Here is an 18,915-nt window from a genome sequence, read left to right as displayed (position 1 = left end):
GGGTCCTCATTTTACCCACCTTGGAAGGACGGAAAGTTGAGTCAACCTTGAGGCTGGTGAGTCTTGAACTGCCAAACTGCTGGCAGTCAGCAGAAGTAGCTTGCAGTGCTGCATTCTAACCACTGCACCACCACGGCTCCATGGTTACGGTACTATAAAATAATAAAAAAAGCAAAAAGATCTAAAAAGAAATCCATGATAAACGAAACAAACATTAATGTTTCAGCAACAGCAGCATGAAGAAATTTCGGCTAAAAAAATCCGGCTAACCAAACCCAGCAAATCTGCCGCTCTTCACGTAGATCTTTGCAAGGCCACCTCGCCGGCCGATGCGTTGCAATACTTGCTTCAGTTTGCCCGGAAACCAGTGGAGGCTGAAAGTGTGGAAGGCGTTGTGCGAATCTTGCTGGAACATTACTACAAGGTAGGTGTTCTGACCAAGGTTTCCTGAGACCGTAATTAAGTACACGCGTAGTTAAAACAACTCTTGTTTTACTTCAGCGCTGGGAATAATAAAAACAAGGATAAATAGGCTGAAAAACAGCTTCTATCCCAGGGCAGTAGCTCTGTTGAATTCTACTGTATAGTGCAATGTTGGCGCGGTGTCGGGGGTTTTTTGGTTCAATGTGTGGAGGGTGAAGGATGTGTGTTTGTGTTTATTTTCATGGCCATGATGTGCACTGAAGATAGCGTTTGATTTCGTTGTAAGAAGTGCAATGGCAATAAAGTAAACTAAACCAGGGGTCGCCAACCTTTTGGATCTCAGGGACCACCAAACTCATCATTTTAAATCCTGCGGACTAGAGACCCTGGGAAAATTCCCCACCCCCGTTTTCCTACTGATCGATCATTGTTTATTTGGGATCGCAGGATACCGTCTGCAGCTCCATTCTCAGGGAGGGGGGGGAGGAGAGAGAGGAGGAGAGGGAGGGAGGGAGAGAGAAAGAGAGAGGAAGACACTTGGCTTCATGCGAGGAAAGCAGCAGAGACCCCGGGAAAATCCCCCCCAAAGTCAACAGGAAAATTCCCCACCCCGTTCTCCTACCGATCGATCATTCTTTATTTGGGATCGCAGGGATACCGTCTCCAGCTCCGTTCTCGGGGTGGGGGTGGGGGAGAGACTTTTGGCTTCATGCAAGGAAAGCAGCAGAAGCAGCAGAAGTCTTTCTTTCTCTCCCCCAAACTCCGCCAGAAATGAATCTTTGTGAGACTTGTCGTGCCGGCGCAGCCTCTTGGAGCAGGAGGCCTTGTAGGGTCCCAAAGACTCATTTCTGGCGGAGTTTGGGGGAGAGAAAGAAAGACTTTTGCTGCTTTCCTTGCGTGCAGCCAAAAGCAGAAGAAGAAAGAAGCAGCCCGGTGGCCAGGCCAGGCGCATGGGGCAAGTGGGGCAAGTTCTCCCCTCCGCCCTTCCCCGCTCTCCTCACTACCTCGTGTTCGCAATGCAAGCGGCGCAAGCCTTGTGTTCCCGCGGGCCATGTGGGTGGCACAGCCTTGTGTTCCCGTGCTGCCTGGATTAATTGCTTTGGGGTTGACATTTCTCTGCGGACCACCAAAATTTTCTTGTGGACTACCAGTGGTCCCCGGCCCACCGGTTGGTGACCACTGAACTAAACTAAGTCGAGGAATATCTGTATTCTCATTGCGTTCATCAATGTTTATTTCATTTCTCTCTTTACCCTTCTTTTCTTCCTGTTTGTTATTGTAAGCAGCCTAGAATAAGCCCATTGTCAGCCTTGGAAGCCATATATTAGCACCAGAAGCTTCCACACTGCCATATTCTTGAGCCGGGGAAAACCGGAGGGGGGAATTTTGTGGAGCGTATATGGTTAGACCGAATAGCATTCTTTTTTTTAAAGTCAAGGTCATGTTATTTCTGCACCTAGCTGAGGAGTGGTTGAGGGGATGTCTCAAGTTGGGACGGATGGTGATTGGGGCATGTGACGGAATGAGGGTTGCAGGGGGTGGATTTGTAATTTTTTTTACTTATTGGAGGGAAACACCGAACTTTCAGATTCAGGATTTCCCCCAGATGTGCCAGTTTACTACTCTAATAGAAAAGGAAACTTTGAGAACATGCCTGTCTTGGAGTTACTGATTGGTGTTGAGGTTTTCTGGAACGCCGACACCCACAGCACAATCGGCGGCAAATAAATGTAATAAATAAAATAATTAACTGGAAAATTTGTCATTAAGCGATGCGAGTGATAAGCGAGGCACCCTGGGATACTGTCCCCGATTTTATGACCTTTTTTTGGCATAGTCGTTCAGTGAATTATGTGTTCATTTAATAGTGCAGTGGTCGTCAACGAGTGGGCCGGGGACCGCTGGTGGTCCGTGAGAAAATTTTGGTGGGCCACAGAGAAATGTCACCCCAAAACAATCCAGGCTGTGTGGGAACACAAGGCTGTGCCGCCCACGGGAACACAAGGCTTGCGTTGCTTGCATTGTGAACACACGAGGTAGTGAGGGAGGGGGGAAAGGGCGGAGGGGGGGAACTCGCCCCACTTGCCCCACACGCCTGGCCTGGCCACCGGGCTGCTTCTTTCCGCTTCTTTCTTCTTCTGCTTTTAGCGGCATGCAAGGAAAGCAGCAAAAAGACTTTCTTTCTCTCCCCCAAACTCCGCCAGAAATGAGTCTTTGGGGACCCTGCAAGGCCTCCTGCTCCAAGAAGCTGCGTGGCAAAGTCTCATTTCTGGCGGAATTTGGGGGAGAGAGAGAGAAAGACTTCTGCAGCTTCTGCTGCTTTCCTTGCATGGAGCCAAAAGTCTCTTTCTCTCTCTCCCCCTGAGAACGGAGCTGGATTCCAAATAAAGAATGGGATCTTCCTGTGATCCTAAATAAAGAACGATCGATCGGTAGGAAAAAGGGGGTGGGGGATTTTCCTGCAGACTTTTTTTGGGGGGGATTTTCCCAGGGTCTCTGGTCCGCGGGATTTAAAATGATGAGTTTGGTGGTCCCTGAGGTCCAAAAGGTTGGCAGCCCCTGGTTTAGTGAAGGGCACATTGCTAAGCGAATCATGCAGCTCTCTGTTGACTATGCTTGTCGGAAGCTGGCTGGGATGGTTGCAGACAAGATGGCGTTTTGACGCCCTTCTCTTACGCACAGGAAACCGATCCCTCCGTGAGATTGAAAATTGCTTCCTTGCTGGGCCTGTTGTCCAAAACTCCTGGTTTTTCTCCTGACTGCATTCTGGACGATGTCATTAATACTCTCCAAACTGAAAGTAAGTGATCTCCCCCCCCCCCAGCTAAGGAACGTACGGAATTGTGGCGCTCTCGCCTCACAGTCAGGAGGCGGTGAGTTCGATCCTGGATAGCGGCTGATATTTCTCTCTCTCTGGGCACCATGGGAATATATCTGCGGCAAAAACCCTGCCTTGGTGACAGGAAGGGCATCCGGCCAGGAAAAAAACACTCCGCTCCATTCAGGTGTCCCGACTCCATCCCGCAAGGGACGACGGGGTCATTAAATGACGAACAACATTTGAAGCCTGGCTGACTTCCCTGTCTGTTGGTGTTACATCGTCTTAAGCCGGACATGTCAAACACGCAGTCCGTGTGCCGTATTTGGCCTGCGACAGGCCCCAGAGTTGACCCGTGGGGCTGTCCCAGAGACAGGGAGGGACCAACCTCTGCCGCCCTGGGCCTAGCTGTGGCAACCAGGCCCTCAAGGGCGAACAAAATCCTGATCCCCCCAACGGGATTGAGTTTGACACCCCTGTCCATGTCCACCATACAGGTAATCCTTAAAGTATGACCACAATTGAATCATGCCGCCGTTAAGCAAATTTGGCTTCCCTCGTTGACTTTGCTTATTGGAAGCTGACTGGGAAGGTTATAGATTGTGATCGCCTGACTCCAGGGCAGCTGTTGTGTCCTGTCGGCCCCTCCAGTAGCCAAATTAGATGAGAGAGAGAGAGAGAGAGAGAGAGAGAGAGAGAGAGGGGAGGAAGGAAGGAAGGAAGGAAGGAAGGAAGGAAGGAAGGAAGGAAGGAGGAGGAGGAGGAGGAGGAGGAGGAGGAGGAGAAGAAGAAGAAGAAGAAGAAGAGAAGAAGGAAGAAGGAAGAAGAAGAAGAAGAAGAAGAAGAAGAAGAAGAAGAAGAAGAAGAAGAAGAAGAAGAAGAAGAGGAGGAGAAGAAAGAAGAGGAAGAAGAAAGAGGAGAGGAAGAAGAAGAAGAAGAAAGAAGAAGAAGAGAAGAAGAAGAAGAAGAAGAAGAAGAAGAAGAAGAAGAAAAGGAGGAGAGGAGGAGGAAGAAGAAGAAGGAGGAGGAGGAGGAGGAAGAAGAAGAAGAAGAAGAAGAAGAAGAAGAAGAAGAAGAAGAAGAAGAAGAAGAAGAAGAAGAAGAAGAAGAAGAAGAAGAAGAAGAAGAAGAAGAAGGCTGTCTGTCAGCCCTCAGATGGAGAGTCAACAGCCCCCAGGTCTGGAAGTGCCTAATGAGGAAGAGGAGGAACAGCTGGGCCCAGGAGGAACAGCTGGGCCCAGTGCCTGAGAAGCAGCTGTGCAGAAGGCAGAGGAGAGGAGAGCAGTGGAAATCTATGGGCTGGTCCTTGGAACGGAAGAGCCACCACTGCTAGAGAAGCCCCACCCTAGCTCTGGGGATAAAAGGCAGGAGGTGGAGATGAATAAATATGACACACAGCTATTCATCTCCCGGACGGACGGACTCGTTAGCCTGCGGTGGGAGAGAAACTTTTGCCGGGGCTGCCGACACTCCTAATAAAGGAATCTCTGAGTTCACTTCAGAGGGTTTGTCGTGTTTGGGGAACTGAGTCAGAGCATCATCACAACTGTCATAAATACATGCCAGAAGTGCCTGGATTTTTTATCATAGTGTGACCGTAGGGATGCTAATGGCCAGGAAATGTGAAAAGGTCACTTTTAATAAGTCACTTTTTTCAGCGCCATTGTTACTTCAAATGGCCACTAGACAAATGGTTATAAATCAAGGACTATCTGTACAGGTAACTGGACTGCTTTTTGCTTTGTGGGATGTGTTAGCCCTACTGTATTAGGGAATCCGATCACGGCGGCTTGTTTAAAACAATCACTATTTTAAAAAAATCCTGCCATGGTGTGTCGTGTAAACACCAGACTCTGTCCCAGATTGCATGCTTGTTCTCAAGTTATGATTGGGAGCCAATCAATCTCCATCCAGAAACAGATTCCCCTAAGAGCCCTTGGTGCGAGCAAGGTGGTTTGCCTGCAGACGTTTAATTACCCAGCTAGGTAACACCATCAGCGCGAGGTCGGTGTGCCCTTTGCTCCCTGTTTTATACAGGAGCTGGCCCTTTTTCTACAACATGGTTGTTGCATTGTGACTGGAAGTAGGCTTTTGGTTCGTTTTCCAGAATCCCACCAAGTTCTGGCTCAGCTTCTGGATACCTTGTTGGTGATCGGGAAGAAACTTCAAGAGAACCCTGCAGTGCGAGGACATCTCGTAGACGTGGCTTGCAAGGTAATTAAAAATGGTCAGCCCTGTTAAGCCTGAATTCCCCAACGGGTGTTAAGGAAAACAAACTAAACAGAATGTGTAGCGTAGTCAGATAGGCAGACAGGTAAATGTGTGAGATAAGTTTGTATTTTAGTTAACACGCACTAAAAAACAGATACGCTTGTGCTATCAAAAATATAGTTTATTCCATTAGGAATTATAGCATAGTCAAAATCAACGGTCCATTAGTCGTGTATCATTTCAGTCAGTCCAGCCGAGGATACTCAATTTGCAAAGTCCGTGTTGAATAGCCAATGTCAGTTCACTTACAATAAATCAGTCCGTATTATCTCTTCTCTCCGTTGAGAAATCAACACTCCTTTCTCTCCTCCGTTCCAGTAAGGAAAAACGCAGTCATCAATCCATCCAGTAATTAGGGATCATTAAGCCAGAGAGAGAGAGCTGCAATTGACTTGCTTCTTTTATGGTGCTTTTACAACCACACCCTTAATTACATTCTTGTAGTTAAAGTTACACACACTTTAACCAACAAACCATGATAACTTATTTATTATTTTTACCCAAACCAGTTAGGGTAAACAATGTTATCCCTAACAAGCCTGTGAAAGAACTCTGGTTCTTTAAGTGATTTAATTGCATAGATCAGGAATATCCAACCTCGGCCACTTTTTTAAGACAGGTGGACCTCAGTGCCCAGAATCCCTTTAGCTGAAGGTGCTGGCTGGGGAATTCTGGGAGTTGAAATCCGCAAGGCTTAAAGTGGCCAAGGTTGGACACCCTCCTGACATCGAGAAAGCAGAAAAAATCACGGGGGGAATCTACTCTTCTATTTTGCTCCACAGCACCTGACCGATTCCTCGCACGGCGTAAGGAACAAATGCCTCCTCCTGATTGGCTGCCTGGGGACAGTGGAGAAAGCTGGCGGCTTGAAGGAAGTGGACCGCCAGTCTCCCAAAGACGTGCAGAAGATCATCGGGGATCACTTTAGCGACCAGGATCCACGAGTTAGAAGCGCGGCTATCAAAGCTATGGTAGGTCTCCTTGAGAAAAAAGGAAGATTTAGAATTCAGGATGGAAATAGAGCCAACATCCTGTCACATTTTCATAATTATTTTGCAAAAGCCTAAGTTCTTTGAATGGCTGTAGTAACAGTCTGGTGTATTTTTTTTCTCTCCTATAGTTGCAGCTCCATGAAAGGGGTTTAAAGTTGCAGCAAGCCATTTATAACCAGGTAAGGATTGTGTCCGATATCACTTTAGCAAAGGGTTCTAACATTTGATGAAGGCGAGAGAAATAGTAAGGGAATCTGATTTGGTTAGGTTTTGGTCTAGTGCTTAAGGCAACAGATTAGAAAGCAGGAGACTGTGAGTTCTAGTCTCGCCTTAGGCCATGAAAACCAATTGGTTGACTTTGGGCCAATCACCAGGAGACGGTGAGTTCTATTCTCACCTTAGGCATGAAAGCCAGCTGGGTGACTTTGGGCCAATCACCAGGAGACTGTGAGTTCTAGTCTCACCTTAGGCATGAAAGCCAGCTGGGTGACTTTGGGCCAATCACCAGGAGACTGGGAGTTCTAGTCTCACCTTAGGCATGAAAGCCAGCTGGGTGACTATGGGGCAATCACCAGGAGACTGTGAGTTCTAGTCCTGCCTTAGGCATGAAAGCCAGCTGGGTGACTTTGGGGCAATCACCAGGAGAAAGTGAGTTCTAGTCCTGCCTTAGGCATGAAAGCCACCTGGGTGACTTTGGGCCAATCACCAGGAGACGGTGAGTTCTAGTCCCACCTTAGCCATGAACACCAGCTGGGGGGGCTCCAGGCCAGTCCCACTCTCATTTCAAGTCACCTAACAGTTATTTTTGTCGGGAAAAATTCAAAGAGGAAGGAACGTTCACCACCTTGAGTTATATATGTCAAGAATAAAGGCAGGATATAAATCTAAGAAATAAAAAACAGAAGAGCCTTCAAAAATTGCAGCATTTGGACACATGTGCTGCTTCTGAGGGTTAGAGGTTTAAATAACATGAATTCAAGCTCACCGCTCTTCTAGTTTTACCAGCCTGCCTGCCTGCCCACTCTTATCGTCAGTTGAATGTACACTTGATTGTAGCCAAGGAACTTGTATGTACATGTTAGGGTTTGAGGGATTAACCCCTAGAAGAGTATTGCAGCAGTAGTCAAGCCAGGAAGCCAAAGGAGAGCGGAAGGGCCCGAGTATACACACACTGAACACAAACACTGTTTGTAGTTTAAATAGTTTTTAATCCAGTTAGAGTTTAAGAATTGTCATTCAGTCCATTAAGTCATTCACAGTATTTCCATCCAGTAAGACTCACTAGTATAGTCCAAGTTAAGAGTCCTTGCAATATCTTTATCAGCCGATAAAGATATCTTCTCCTCCTCCGGTTTCACTCTCCAGAGAAACAAACGATGGATATTCAGTAGAATTACACGCAGTAAATCAGCAAACAGTAGCAAACAATAACAGTTCAGTCACAGGCACTCACAGTCAGTAATCACAGTTAGTCACAGCAATACACAGTAAGTCGCAGCAGCACACAGTTACAGCTACAGCAGCACACAGTTACAGTAACAGTAAGCTTTCCAGCTTCTAATGCTTCCTTATATTGTAACTTCTAACCGCACCCTTAATCGGCTAATTGCCTGCTGCATTGTGCTTAAAGTGATAAGCACTTAAACCATGATATCTAAGTTTTATATATTTATTCACCCAAACCATATTTGGTATCAATGTTATACCTAACATACTCCCTTTTGGGTGAAATAAATATATAATACCTTACAATCTAATCCCATATTTTTCACAACTCTCCTGGTGCTTACTGGCACCTTGGGCTTTAGTAAAATTATCAGCTAAATTGTCCTCCGACATACAGTACTCTAGCTGAATCATCTTACTTCTTACAGATTGTCTCACGTTTAGGTATCTTAGATCTGTATGCTTGCTCCTTGTTTTTACTCCAATATTTGTGGCCATTTGAATTGCTGCCTGATTATCTTCATGTATAATTATAGGATAATCTACAGTTATACCTATATCAATTAACATTTGTTTATACATTATTAATTCTGTACATAACAATGATAAACAGGAGAATTCTGCCTCCATAGTAGACAAACTTATATGCTGTTGTCTTATTGACTTCCAGCCTATTAATGTCTTACCCAGCATTATGGCTGTTCCTGAAGTCGACTTTCTTGTGTCTCTTTCTGATGCAAAGCTAGCATCTGCATAAGCACTCAAAATTAAATCACCCTTTGGTTCTAAATACAATGAATAATTCATTGTCTTTTTAAGATATCTTAATATCCTCTTAGCTGCATTCCAGTGTCTTTCACATGGTGCAGAATTGAATCTAGCCAACTGATTCACGCAGTACGATATATCTGGTCTAGACCAATTACTAATATAACTCAAACTACCAATTAAAGATTGATAAATCACCTTATCAAACTCAGGGCTTTGTACATCAGTGTTGCTAAACTCCTGACTCATTGGAGTCTTAGCTGGCTTACAAAGCTCCATCTTGTAATCTTTTAGTAATTTGCTTATCTTATCTTCCTGAGATATCTTAAAACCTTTCCGTGTTTTCTTTATATTCAAACCGAGATACTTCTTTATCTCCCTAATTGCTTGATCTTTATTCTCTTTCCTAATGATGCTATTATTTTATTTGCTTCATCATTAGTTTCAGTTATCAATGCAATATCATCTGTGAATAGTAATAATAATGATACTTTCCCATTTGTCTCCCTCTTAAACAGACATGGATCGGCTAAACCAGCTTTAAATCCTATATTGTCTAGTTCCTTTACAATATACTGGTTCCATTCATAGCCTGATTGTTTAAGACCATAGAGGCTTTTCTTTAACAACCAACAATCATTATTATCCTTATTTTCACTTTTAATACCAACAGGTTTTTCATATAAATAATATGTTTTAATGGGGGTGCAAGTAAGCAGTTTCCACATCTAGATGGTTAACTATATAGTTTTTACTAGCTGCCCACACTAAAGCTGCCCTCAAGGTTGCTGCCTTAAGACTAGGTGCAAACACCTCATCATATTCATTAGCATTCTGCCTAAAACCTTGGGCTACTAACCTTGCCTTATGGATTAAATTACCATCTTTATCTGTTTTTACCTTAAAAATCCATTTGCAGCCAATGGATTTCTTTCCTACAGGTAATTTGGCATTTTCATACACCTTCATAACATTTAATGAATTCAGTTCCTTATTCATTGCTGCATACCATCTTTCTTTTTCTTTATTAGGATACTTTTTAATTTCTTCAACAGAATTAGGAACTTCATTAATCTGACACACTGTATTAGCCTGGTACCTATCAGGCGGTCTAGATCTACGTGTAGTTCTTCTGGGAATTACAGGGCTTACAGGAGGACTTTCTTGAACTACTACCTGTTCATCTTCCTCATCCTGTTCAGCTATTGAATCTGTTTCTTCCTTTATGGGCACTATTTCATCCTGTATTTGTCTCTTTACTTTATTTTTAAAGTTACAGGGATAACTAATGGGATTTCTATAGGATTCAATAATTACATCTTTATTGGCATCCTGTTCTAATTTTTCCCATCCTTCATGTTCTAGAAATTGGGCACTAGCACTACATAACACTTTAGATGTGCCTTTCTCCCAAAATCTATATGCCCTATGGTTTGCCTAATAACCAACGAAGAAAAATCTTTTAGCTCTATGTTGCCCTTTTTTCTGAGTTGTGCAGGAATATGCACCCATGCTGGTGCACCAAATGTGTGCAGGTAACTTAGGTCAGGTTTCCTGCCATGCCATCTGGTGAATGGTATTTCACCTGTTGTTGTATTAACAACGTTGTTCAATATGTTATTAGCACACATTGTAGCCTCCCCCACAAAGAATCAGGTAACCCAGAATCATTTAACATTGTTCTAACCATTGCCTGTAGTGTTTGGCCTCTTCTTTCAATAAAAGCGTTATGTTCTGGCCTGTATGGAGCAGACTTCTTATGTTCTATTCAGCTACCTTAAGTCTGTTCTGGAATTTGTTATTAATAAATTCCGTGCCATTATCTGTCACCAGGGTTATCAGTTGACGTTTAGACTTTCTTTCAGCAAACCTAAGCCAATTGAAAAAATGTTGATATGTTTCAGTTTTGCTTTTCATTAAATAGCAAAACCCATATCTAGAATAATGGTCCATAATGCTCAGTATATATCTAGCACCTCCCATACTGGGTTTCTTTGGACCTATTATGTCTGCAAATACTACTTCTAAAGGTTCTTTTGTTTTGAAACCATTTAGCCTATTTGCAGGCAATACTTTGCTCTTATCTTCACAGCAAACATTACAACGCAAATATTTATCACAAGGTTTTAACCTTATTCCTTCAGATAACTCAACTGTACGTTTTAGCATTTTAAAATTTACATGCCCTAAACGCCTATGCAATAAATGGATACATTCATCATGAGGCTTTATATTATTAAATACAGTTTGTGCCTCCCCTTTCTTACTATTATCTAAGACATATAATGTTCCATTTAAAGCTGCAGTTACCCTTTTTGTTATCTTTTTCAATTATGCAATTATTATCTTTAAAAGTAATTACATAACCTAATTTATCTAATACCCTTACTGAAAGCAAATTAAACTTTAGTTGCGGTACATACAACATTTTTATATCCTGGTTTATGTACGGACAACGTGCAAAACCTTGACCTTTCGCTTTCAGGTTCCAGCCATTGGCAAGTGATATATGTTGAGAACTTGTAGACATTTTTATAAATTTTGTCTTATCTCTTGTGATGCAGTGGGATGCGCCACTGTCAACCACCCATAAATTATTCTTCACATCAGAGTTGCTAAACGTGGCTAGTTCAAATGCTTTCTTTGGCTTTTTTACATTCTGGCTTTTTCTCTTTTTGCAGAACCTTGCCAATGTCCTCTGCCTCCACAATTAAAACACTTTTTAATTGTGTATGCCGTTGAAGATAAATTCTCTTCTTCCAGGTGCTTTACTTTGCTAATCTGGTTTCTTTCAAGCTTTGAAGATAATTTCTCTTCTTTCTTATCTTCTCTCAGCTCGTCACGCTCACGCCTTCTTCTGGCTTCTTCTAGTAGCCTGCCTGTAATCTCGGTTAATGAGAGGCTTTCTTTTGGCAATACCTCTAACGAAGTCACATAGTCATCATAGCTTTGATCTAATGAAGATAATATTATGTAGACTTGTTGCAGTTCATTAAATATAAGCTCTTTTTCTTGCAAATCTTGAAAAATGCTCTTCATACAGTTTAAATGAACTAACATATCTCCATTCCTCTGAAGATGCGTTCGAAAAAGCTTCCGTGTAAGATTTATATGTGCTCCTACACTGTCCCGAACATAAATCTTCCTGAGGTTCTCCCAGCAGTTGCAGCATTTTCTTCTCCACGAATATGGACAAGCTGCTGATCACAGAGAGTCAGTCCTATGATGCATAAAGCCTGCTCATTCTTCAGTTTAAAGTCTTGTAACTTTTCGTTATCATCATCATTAGCAGGATCCCAGCTACTCACATCTGGTGGGTTTGCTATAATGTCCCACAAACCTTCTCTGCGTAGAAGTAAGCTACATTTCATTGACCATGAAACATAGTTTGTTCCATCCAGCCTGGATATCATGGACAGTTGTGACAAATTTACTTGTGCCATTACTCTTCAGATATTTAGACTATTTTAAACTAATTAAAACAGTTTGTTTTTACAGTAATGTGCAACTCACACCAACTCTCTCTGCTATATCCTGGTTAGTTAGACTATGCTGCTGGGCCCATAACCAATGTTAGGGTTTGAGGGATTAACCCTAGAAGAGTATTGCAGCAGTAGTCAAGCCAGGAAGCCAAAGGAGAGCGGAAGGGCCCCAGAGTATACACACACTGAACACAAACACTGTTTGTAGTTTAAATAGTTTTTAATCCAGTTAGAGTTTAAGAATTGTCATTCAGTCCATTAAGTCATTCACAGTATTTCCATCCAGTAAGACTCACTAGTATAGTCCAAGTTAAGAGTCCTTGCAATATCTTTATCAGCCGATAAAGATATCTTCTCCTCCTCGGTTTCACTCTCCAGAGAAACAAACGCTGGATATTCAGTAGAATTACGCAGTAAATCAGCAAACAGTAGCAAACAATAACAGTTCAGTCACAGGCACTCACAGTCAGTAATCACAGTTAGTCACAGCAATACACAGTAAGTCGCAGCAGCACACAGTTACAGCTACAGCAGCACACAGTTACAGTAACAGTAAGCTTTCCAGCTTCTAATGCTTCCTTATATTGTAACTTCTAACCGCACCCTTAATCGGCTAATTGCCTGCTGCATTGTGCTTAAAGTGATAAGCACTTAAACCATGATATCTAAGTTTTATATATTTATTCACCCAAACCATATTTGGTATCAATGTTATACCTAACAGTACACAAAGAAAAGAAAGGCTTGTGTAGGGAGGAGTCCTGCATTCTTGGTCCAAATTTCCTCCTTAGACTTCCCTTTGCATGCATCAGATCTTTTCTTTGCACACTTTTAAAAACTCAAAAATACCCAGTATATTTTTTAAAGCTGTTTTATTTTGAGGAGGGGAGGAAGGGATAAATAGCTATTTTTCATTGCAATATTTCTGGCTGGGATGTATTTCATGGAATAGAATGGAACAGAATTCTTTTATTGGCCAAGTGTGATTGGACACACAAGGAATTTATCTCAGTGCAAATGCTCTCAGTGTACATAAAAGAAAAGATACATTCATCAAGAGTCAAGAATCATAAGGTACAAACACTTAATGATAGTCATAGGATACAATAAGTAATCAAATCATACTAGGAAACACTCAATATAAATCATAAGGATACTAGTGACAAAGTTACAGTCATACAGTCACAAGTGGGAGGGGATGGGTGATAAGGCATAATGAGAAGATTAATAGTAATAATAGTGCAGACTTTGTAAATAGTTGGACAGTGCTGAGGGAATTATTTGTTTAGCAGAGGGATGGCGTTTGGGGGGAAAAACTGTCCTTGTATCTAGTTGTTCTGGTATGCAGGGCTCTTATGCATGACCCTCTTGAAGTTTTAGAAAAGGGGAGGGGGGAGAAAGAAAGAAAAAGAAAGGAAGGAAGGAAAGAAAGAAGAAAGAAAGAAAGAAGAGAAGAAAGAAAGAAAGAAAGAAAGAAAGAAAGAAAGAAAGAAAGAAAGAAAGAAAGAAAGAAAGAAAGAAAGAAAGAAAGAAAGAAAGAAAGAAAGAAAGAAAGAAAGAAAGAAAGAAAGAAAGAAAGAACTAACTCTGAATTCACCCAAGCTTCTCCAGTCTTTAATAAGAGGCTTTGTAAATAGTTGGACAGTGTTGAGGGAATTATTTGTTTAGCAGAGGGATGGTGTTTGGGAAAAACTCCCCTTGTGTCTAGTTGTTCTGGTGTGCAGGGCTCTACAGCCTCGTTTTGAGGGAAGGAGTTGAAGCAGTTTATGTCCAGGATGTGAGGGGTCTGTAGATATTTCCACAGCCCTCTTTTTGACTCAAGCAGTATACAGGTCCTCCATGGAAGGCAGGTTGGTAGCCATTGTTTTTTCTGCAGTCCTACTTCTCCTCTGGAGTCTGTGTCCATCCTGTTGGGTTGCAGAACCAAACCACACAGTTGTAGAGGTGCAGATGACAGACTCCATCATTCCTCTGTAGAACTGGATCAGCAGCTCCTTGGGCAGCTTGAGCTTCCTGAGTTGGTGCAGAAAGAATATTCTTTGTTGTGGTTTTCTGATGACGTTTTTGATGTTAGGTGTCCATTTTAGGTCTTGTGATATAGTAGAACCTAGAAATTTGAAGTTCTCTACTGTTGATGCTGTGTTGTCCAGTATTGTAAGAGGTGATACTACGGGAGGGTTTCTCCTAAAATCTGCCATTATCATTGTGGAAAACACTCTAAAATTAATATCTAATATAAGATGGAGTTGTAAGTCGAGGACTACTAGTTGTAAGTCGAGGCTGTTAAGTAAATCTGGTTTCCTCATTGAGCTTGCTTGTCAGAAGATCGCAAAAGAGGATCATGTGACCCCTGGACACTGCAACCGTCATAAATATGAGTTGAATGTCAATCATGCGAGCGTGGGGATACTGCAATGGTCATAAGTGTGAAAAATGGTCACTATTTTCAGTGACATCATAGCTTTGAACGGTCCCCAAACAAACTCATGGTGAAATGGCTGTCAGATAACAGATAATCAGAGTTGGAAGGGACCTTGTAGGTCATCTAGTCCAACCCCCCCCACCCAAGCGGGAGACCCTACACCATTTCTGACAGATGGGAGTCCAATCGCTTCTTGAAAGTCTCAAGTGATGAAGCTCCCACAACTTCTGAGGGCAATTTCTGTTCCATGGGTTGATTGTTCTCTCACTGTCAGAAAGTTTCTCCTTATTTCCAGGTTGAATCTCTCCTTGATCAGTTTCCATCCATTATTCCTTGTCTGGACTACAGGTGCTTTAGAAAATAGATCGACCTCTTCCTCCCTGTGGCAGCCCCTCAAATATTGGAAGACCGCTATCATGTCTCCCCTGGTCCTTCTCTTCACTAGACTAGCCAGGCCCAGTTCCTGCAACCATCCATCATACGTTTTAGTCTCCAGTCCTCTAATCCTCCTGGTTGCTCTTCTCTGCACTTTTTCTAGAGGCTCAACACAAAAAGAAACTATAGATCAACCCACCAAAAACCTAACTATAAAAGACAGATCAGAAATAAAAGTTAAAATAAGCAGAAGACAGTAAGAGAGCACCTGATAACTAATAACCTCCACTAATAATCTCCTGGGAATCTTCCGTTACAGGCTTGCAAACTCTTAATGGATGATTACGAACAGGTCCGGAGCGTCGCAGTGCAGCTCACCTGGGTCCTTAGCCAGCTTTACGCAGAAAGGTACGTGCAAGGTATAAGGTAGTTCAGAAGGCACGAGAGCCTGTAAGTAACAACTCATAAAACATTTTGTGCACACGTTTTATAGTTGTCAACAGAAAGAAGGTGGGGGGGAGTTTCAAAGAGCAGGCAGCAGTGTGGAATCGAAAGTACATTCCATTCATATTTTCTTCAAAGACTGATTGGATGACTGAAGCTTCGTCTGCAAAAAAAATCTAATTGGAGAGCATGATTGATGACTCTTGGCTATGGACGTTTTTTTTTGTTTTTTGTTGTTTTTTGTTTTCGTTGAATGATACACCCAGAGGGTGGGGTGGGGAAAACAGGACCAAGGGTGACAGCGAATTTACGTATCTCAGAGTCGGCTATGCCCAGGCTAATGCCGGCATGTTAACTTCTAATAAATCCTTTGCAGTTTTGGGAGTGTGGCTCAAAGCTCATGATTTAATTGGAGTAACCGCCTGACAGATAGCCGACTTTGAGATATGTAATTCCGTAATCCTGCCTATAAGCAGGATTTGGAGAAGCCATTTTGGGAGGGGAATTCTGGGAGTTTGAAGTCCAGACATCTTGTAGGTGCTTTTTCAAGGGGCAACTGGACTTTTGGGTTTTTCTTTGAAGACGTCTATGGAAATTCTGTCATCCAGGTCATGGTTGTCCCAAAGGTGCTTTTTTTCCCCCAAGAAGTAACTGGACTTTCTTTGTATTTCCTTGAAGACATTTCACTTCTCATCCAAGGAGCTTCTTCAGCTCAGACTGGATGGTGAGGAAGGGAATGATTTATACTCCTTTGCAGACAGCTGGTCATTTGCATCCTTTTCAGAGTGTCGTTGAGGCCACTTGGAGGTTTATCTGTATCCTCAGGGTCACCTGAATAGTAGGGTCACCTCAATGGTGAAAAGGACCAGGGGCAGAAAACATCCTGCAGCCAAGAAGGCTCTACATCCATTTGCACTATTCAGGTGAACCTCCAAGTGGCCTCATTGACTCCCTAAAATAATGCAAATGACCAGCTGTCTGCAAGGAGTATCAATCCTTCCATTCCCCACCATCTAATCAGAGCTGAAGAATCTTCTTAGATGAGAAGCGAAACATCTTCAGAGAAAAACCAAGAAAGTCCAGTTGTCTCCCATAAAGACCTGGAGGACTGAGAATCTCCACAGACAGACGTTGTCATGCCCCTGTTGGAGTCTGACTCCGAGGGAGAGGAGGAACAGCCGACAGGGAGTGGGAGTGTGGCTCCGGAGGTTGTGGAGGAAACTGGGAAAGGACACAGGCCAGCTGGGCAGTCAGAGGAAGACCCAGGCCCATCCCCTCTTCATCCTAGGGCACGCAGGGAGGAACGGAGAAGGGAGAAACGTGAGTGGCATAGTCTGCGGGGGAGGAAGGGGCCCTGATCCCCTTCATGGGCTGCAGCTGTGAGGACTGTTTAAAAGAACAAACTGCGCATGGCCCAGTGCTGGAAGCAACCTGTATATTATTCTTGTGGAGCTTATCTGTGTTTTGGCTTCCTCCCAACTGTGGTGGCTGCTTATCTGGTAGAAGTCTGCAATTAATCATCCTCGCCTGCCGTAGTAATTCCTTCAGTGTGGTCTCCCTCCCTCTCTCCTGCTCTCCCTTTCTCTCCCTCCCTTTCTCTCTCCTTCCCACCCTCCCTCTCTCTCTCCATCCTTCCTTCTCTCTCTCTCTCTCTTTCTCTCTCTAGCATTGTCCCCATCCCATCTTCCAATGAAGAAATCCGGCTGGTGGACGATGCTTTTGGGAAGATCTGTCACATGGTCAGCGACGGCTCCTGGGTTGTGAGAGTCCAGGCTGCGAAGCTGTTGGTAAGAAGGTTTCTCCTCCTTTTTCCGTTGCCATGGTGATCATCCCTAAACTGCCAGCTGGTCCATGAAACCCAAGATGCTTAATTGTTCTCTCTCTCTCTTTATGTTCGATCTGCCTTTGTGCTGAGCCTCAGAAAGCCTCACCCTGAAGCTCAAAAGAAGTGAAGGGAAGCCAGGGAGGAAGTGGGGGGTCGAAAAAAAAAAAAAAGGTTCCATTGTGGAGTCTCTTTTATTTATACGGGGCAAAAAGATTGTTTGCCACACTGCAACATGGTGATTCGACCAGAAGAACAAAACAGAATAAAGAGAGCTAGAAGGGACCTTGGGAGGTCTTCCAGTCCAACCCCCTGCGTAGGCAGGAAACCCTATACCCATGATGGCGAACCTATGGCACGCATGCCACAAGTGGCATGCAGAGCGCCATTTGTGCTGGCATGCAAGCTGCAGGCAAACCTACCCCACCGTGCATGCGCGCCCCTCAACAGCTGATATTTTTTTTCCGGTTGGTTCGAGGCCTTTTTCGGCACCCCAGAGGCTTGGAAAAAGCCTCTGCAAGGCTTTTCAGGACGAATAATAGGCCCGTTTCGTCACTTCCTGTAATACCGGAAAGTGACAAAACAGGCCTAAAATTTGTCCTGAAAAGCCTCTGCGAGGCCAAAAAGGCCTCAAACCAGCTGAAAAATCAGCTGTGAGGCGCAGTGCAGGTAAGGGGTGGCGGGGGGGGATTGTGCACGCATGCGCAGGGGGCATGGGGTGGGGGCGTGCGCATTGTATTCTCCTTAGTTCTAGGTTGCTTCTCTCCTTGATTAATATCCATGCGTTGCTTCTTGTTCTGCCTTCTGGTGCTTTGGAGAATAGCTTGACTCCTTCCTCTTCTTTGGGGAAGCCCCTCAAATATTGGAAGACTGTTCTCATGTCTCCCCTAGTCCTTCTTTTCATCAGACTAGACCTACCCAGTTCCAGCAACCCTTCTTCATATGTTTTAGCCTCCAGTCGCCTAATCCTCTTGGTTCTTCTTCTCTTGTTTTTTAAACCTTTTTGCCCACTTTTTGAATGTCTAAAATAAGAGAGTGGGTTATCCTACAGAAGGTCTCTCTGAACTTGGCAACTTTAAGGCTTACCGTAAACAAAGAACAGTGCTTCAACTCCCAGAATTCCCCCGGGGATTCCGGGAGTTGAAAGCCATAAATCTGAAAGCCACCCAATTTGGAGACCTCTGTTTTGAAGCACAAAATTGTCCTCACTCCCTTCAAAATGACTTGACGCTCTCAACCCCACCTATCCGACGGGACTTTAATAACTGTCTTAACTTTCCTTGTGCTTGGGATGAAAATGACATTCTGATGAACGCTCTTCCTTCCCCGCCTGTTTTCCAGGGATCTATGCAGCAAGTTAGTTCTCATTTTTTAGAGCAGACCTTGGACAAGAAGCTGATGTCGGATTTGAGGGTACGGTATTCTGTTTTGTTTTGTGCTGGGGCTTATATACCTGTACATCCAACTCCTGGGACTGGAGGTTGCACAGTTGATTCTTTGGAATGCTTTCTGCTTTTATTTTATTACTGTATCCCACCCCTACTCAATCTCTCCTCTCCCCTCCACTCTACTCTACTCTACTCTACTCTACTCTACCCTATACCTGCTCTATTCCCTACTCTATCCAACTCTACTCTACTCTACTCTACTCT

General features: G+C 43.6%; 1 protein-coding gene across 1 annotated transcript in view; it reads left to right on the top strand.

The window, feature by feature from the left end:
* The window catches only part of INTS4 (integrator complex subunit 4), a 50,641-nt gene that overhangs the window by 2,440 nt on the left and 29,286 nt on the right, over positions 1-18,915 (top strand). The window contains exons 2-9 of the mRNA XM_087966023.1: positions 227-424; positions 3,106-3,223; positions 5,349-5,455; positions 6,295-6,483; positions 6,633-6,683; positions 15,317-15,405; positions 17,108-17,228; positions 18,605-18,676. Of these exons, the coding sequence (XP_087822149.1) occupies positions 227-424; positions 3,106-3,223; positions 5,349-5,455; positions 6,295-6,483; positions 6,633-6,683; positions 15,317-15,405; positions 17,108-17,228; positions 18,605-18,676 (945 nt within the window). The remainder of the gene's footprint in view (positions 1-226; positions 425-3,105; positions 3,224-5,348; positions 5,456-6,294; positions 6,484-6,632; positions 6,684-15,316; positions 15,406-17,107; positions 17,229-18,604; positions 18,677-18,915) is intronic.

Source organism: Notechis scutatus, chromosome 5 (genome assembly GCF_049901735.1).
Source record: "Notechis scutatus isolate UNSWTSFEM ecotype Mainland chromosome 5, rNotScu1.2, whole genome shotgun sequence".
Classification (NCBI taxonomy): Eukaryota; Metazoa; Chordata; class Lepidosauria; order Squamata; family Elapidae; genus Notechis; species Notechis scutatus.
This window is presented reverse-complemented; position numbering and strand designations above follow the sequence as displayed.